Source organism: Priapulus caudatus, unplaced genomic scaffold (assembly GCF_000485595.1).
Source record: "Priapulus caudatus unplaced genomic scaffold, Priapulus_caudatus-5.0.1 Scaffold967, whole genome shotgun sequence".
In the NCBI taxonomy this organism is placed as follows: domain Eukaryota; kingdom Metazoa; phylum Priapulida; class Priapulimorpha; order Priapulimorphida; family Priapulidae; genus Priapulus; species Priapulus caudatus.
In genome coordinates this window covers 45,956-50,510 of record NW_014578028.1, presented here as the reverse complement: position 1 = coordinate 50,510, position 4,555 = coordinate 45,956, and the positions used below count along the sequence as shown (strand labels likewise).

The 4,555-nt window shown below is 49.7% G+C and overlaps 1 protein-coding gene across 1 annotated transcript in view; it reads left to right on the top strand.

Moving 5' to 3' along the window:
- LOC106814710 overlaps positions 1-3,712 on the top strand; it is an 8,067-nt gene extending 4,355 nt beyond the window's left edge. Inside the window, exons 2-5 of the mRNA XM_014819057.1 lie at positions 252-448; positions 780-1,944; positions 2,261-3,148; positions 3,183-3,712. Coding sequence (XP_014674543.1) covers positions 252-448; positions 780-1,944; positions 2,261-2,895 — 1,997 coding nt within the window. The 3' untranslated portion in view covers positions 2,896-3,148; positions 3,183-3,712. The remainder of the gene's footprint in view (positions 1-251; positions 449-779; positions 1,945-2,260; positions 3,149-3,182) is intronic.
- The last annotated feature ends 843 nt before the right edge of the window (positions 3,713-4,555 follow it).

The window sequence follows — 4,555 nt, the reverse complement described above, 5'->3', positions numbered from 1 at the left end:
ACACACACACACACACACACACACACACACACACACACACACACACACACACACACGCACGCACGCACACACGCACGCACGCACGCACACACACACACACACGCACGCACGCACGCACGCACGCACGCAGGCGAACGACAAACAAACTAGACAACTAGATAAGTCGTTGAATCTTCTATATTCGACTGATATCTCGATATATTTACGGGTATATATAGAGCTGACTGTCTCTATGATATTTTGCTATCTAGTAGCCCACACGGAGGCGTATGGCTACGGCTTCCGACCTTACGAATACCTGGACGCTCCGGCAGTTAACGGCAGCGCCGCCGAGCGGCAGAGAGCCGCACTAGGCATGTACAGCATGCGCAGTTTCCTGCATCCGCACATCTACGCGCTCCTGTTCACCGCCACCAGGTGGCTCTGCTTCGACGCAAACCCATTCCAGGTATGAAGAATGTGAGGTATTTGAATGTACATGTAGGTAGTAAATGAAGGTAGGATATTTGTGTGAGGTATGAGGATTTTCACATGACCGTCAACATCATTGTCATCATCACAATGACGATGATGACATTGGTGATTACGTTGACAACAACAACAACAACAACAACAACAATAATAATCATCATAATAATAACAATAAGCTCTTTAACTCTTTAACTCATCAGTCGACAAAGCAAACAAAAACCAAGTATAGTTTTTCGCGCATGAATCCCCCCCCCCTCCCCACCATAATAACCCTCCTCACACCGTGACCATTGCTTACGTGTACATAGGTTAGCAAGCTGTTTCACACGACCGTCGCCGCCTCGCTTCCCGTCGCCGTGCATCGCTTCACGAAATCCGCACTCCGCTCGACAGATGTCGCCACCGTCGCGGCGGCTGCTGTCGCCTTCTCGCCACAGTTGATGGTGCTCGGCACGCACGCGTTCGTCAACAGTCTGCTATCTCCCGTCGTCTTCTTCCTTCTCGCGGTCCTGTTCGAAAAACTACGTGCGACCTGTGATGAATACGATTTCGAATCCTGCCAAGAACTGGACAGTGGTCAGAGACAGTTTGTGGGACATCGTGTTGGTGATGGTAGTGGCAGAACGGCTGATGATGGCAGGATAGCAGCTGCTGCAGTCGACAAGAATCAAAATTCCACGATCAAAACGCACGTCGGCGGCGCGCGGCAGGGAAGACTCGCGCGCCACCTGGCGGTGTTCGCGTGCGGCGCTGCGCTCGGCGTCGTCTGCTACGTGCGGCTGGACGTCGCCGCGCTGTTGGCCGTCAGTGTCGCCCTCTACTGGCTGCCGCGGCTGCGCACGCTGCTACCCTGCTTTGCGACGCTCGCGGTCGGCTTTGCCGTCGGATTTCTCGTCGGCTGTGGCGACGACTACGTCCGTTACGGCGTGTTCGGAGTGTCGCCGCGGCAGTGGTTTGCGTTCAACGTGCGCGAGGGACACGCTGCACGGCTGTTCGGCTGGCAGGGCGCCGGGAAATACCTCGAGGACGTGTTCCTGGAGAACGCGGTGGTGGCCGCCATGTTTGCGTCTCCTGCGCTGACGCTGCTGTGCCGCACTCAGGCCAGGCGGAGCCACCTGTTGATGTGGGCGACGGCGCTGCTGCTGCTGGCGCTGTACTCGGCGCAGCGACACAAGGAACCGCGATTCGTGCACAACGTCATCGTGTTGCAGACGATCGCCGCCAGCGCCGCGCTGGTGGCGGTCGTCAGGGCGACGCTCGGCCGACGTCGGCGCAGTGGCGCCCTCTACGCGCTGATGGCGGCGTTTGTCGTCAACGGCTGCTGCCACCTGCCGGACTCGCGCAGTCCGTACAACGGGAAGTGGAGCTACGCTAGCGCCACCACGTCGCAGGATGTGAACGAGTGTTTGTTTTACGTCGGTCAACAGCCAGACGTGACGGGCGTGGTAGTCGATTACACAATACACCTGACAGGTAAGATGTGTGTGCGTGCGTGCGTGTGCGTGCGTGTGTGTGTGTGTGCGCGTGACAATGTTTCTTCAAACATATCCTAAATATTTCCATATTATAATTGGCCGGTATTTCTCTCTCTCTGTCTCTCTCTCTCTCTTTATATATATATATATATATATATATATTATATATATATATATATATATTATATATATATATATATATATTATATATATATATATATATATATATATATATATATTATATATTGCGGTAATCTAGATCTATCGCGAATGAACAGCGAGTAAATCTAGAGCCTCTCTGCCACGTTTTGCAGGCGGCTATACCCTGCTGCACCGTGACGTCCCGCTGATCGCGCGCACACACTACGAGTACCGTGAGTGGAGCGCGGCCGCCAGGGTACGCACGCCCTCTCGCGGCTACCTGCGCGACGCCACCGTCGCCGTCGCCACCATCGACGACATCGCCGACTTCGTGAGCGTCGAGAACGCGCCGCTGCTGCTGCGACGCGTCGCCAGCCGACCGGAATATAACTACGCCGTCGTCAGGGGCGACGGTTCGCGTCTGCTACCCGTTGGTTTCGCGCGTGCGCACACCGCACGTCGCTACTCCGTGCTGCGTCGGCAGGGCGGACGCGCCGAGCGGGCGCTGCTCCACCTAGCGGAGGGAATCCCCGTCGGCAGCAACGCGACGGTGTTGGAGTACGAAGCGAGTTGGTTGATGACGTTCGGGCATCATCGGCAAGCGATCGTGCGTCTCCGGCACGCCATCGCGCTAGGCAGCACGCGCCGCCGTCCTTACCAGCTTCTCTACACCGCATACACGGGTCTGGGAGCAGCGAGCGACGCGCGCGCCGCCATGCGGGAGTGTGCTGCAGCGCACGGGGAGCAGGTGTGCAGGACACCGCAGGCGAAAGTTGTGCTGCACCAGGAATACAATCTCGACCTCTAGAGGGAGCTACGTGATACCGTACCGCAAAGCCGTACTGCAGCTGAGAACAATATACATGTATACATATATATATATATATATATAGATATATATATATATATATATATATATATATGTGTGTGTCTGTGTGTTAATGTATATATTGTCCTCAACTGTGCCGGATCGTGGGTAGAACTTCTACGACTCAGCAGGAAACCATAGCAAACCACGCGTACTATAGATATCCTATAGTGTCCTGTACATGATAGCAGGAGTAGATGAAGTTCTTCATCTACTCCTGATGATAGTATATCTACAGGCGCACCCTCGCCTCATAGATGGCGTTGTAGGATAGATACCATAAGGCAAAGCTATGCCAAACTAAGTGTCCAACCTCGCTGGCTTGTTTTCCTTGTGACGGATCATGAGTTAGCAGATGAATGACCACCTTTAGAACATCTTCATAGAGATACTTTGCAAGGAAAAATTAGCACGTTAATACATAATATATAATTTGCCGCTGCCAAATGCTATGGGTGTCGCGCTGTGGGAAATCAAAATTAACCTAGGTGGCTCTGGTGACGATACAGGCTAAACTCTGTTGTATCATAAATGTATTGATCTATAAGGGCGTCCTAGTCAAAGACTGATGGACTTTGCGATGTGTGTGTGATATATACAGGTCCGTGTGCGTGCGTGTAGTACGTAAGTGCATACTACAGCAGCAATGAACTAATGATTTATGAAGTGCCTATACTGTTGAAAATCGTGCCATATGTTTGTCAGCAATGCGTCTTGGAGTGATTTTATAATTAATTTTTTTTTATAGCAAATCGAATGGAAATTCCGCTTATTACTGTGGTGAATGCAGTAAAGCACAATTCATACTTCACATAAACTGTAAGAGAGCTAGTATAGAGTGATATTATAGGGTGGTCCCTGAACCAGACACACGGTTCGAATCCCGAATTGTTCAGTGCAATCCATCAACATCATCATGATCATGATCATGATCATGATCATCATGATCATCATCATCTTTATCATTATCATCATCATCATCATCATCATCATCATCATCATCATCATCATCAGGGTGCCATATATCCACCTGGACGTCGGCTACCACAGGCGGCCACTGTGTTCTATCGTACATCATCTGTAAGAGACTGGCAGCAGTATGCCCCCTCCAACAGTGCAATCCTTACACAACAACAAAAACGCAAGATATAAACAGAAATACAACCAAACACACAGAAGTGAATTTTTTTTATAGCAACTGCAAACTTTATTGCCCATTTGAAATATACAAGGATAGTTAGGAGGACCCTACTTGCATATTCTCAAACTATATCTTATTCTCATAATCGATTTTACAGCTTCCCCCATACCCAGCTTCAAAATATAATGTTCGGTCAATTAAAGTTAAAACAACCTTTCCTATCACACAGGAAAAAATATCAGCATCTGTGTATTCGGCTTAAATAATGCTTTGAGGCAGATACAATGCAATTTACTACTTTGCTTTAAATCCGCAACAGCATAAGATCAAACGAGGTAACGCATTCTTGCGCTAAAGCAATTCCTGAAAAATTGACAACTATTTTACTGGGTGTATAATTTCCGAGTCACTGACGGCTGAACACATGTTGCGCTATATATATATAATATCTAATATATA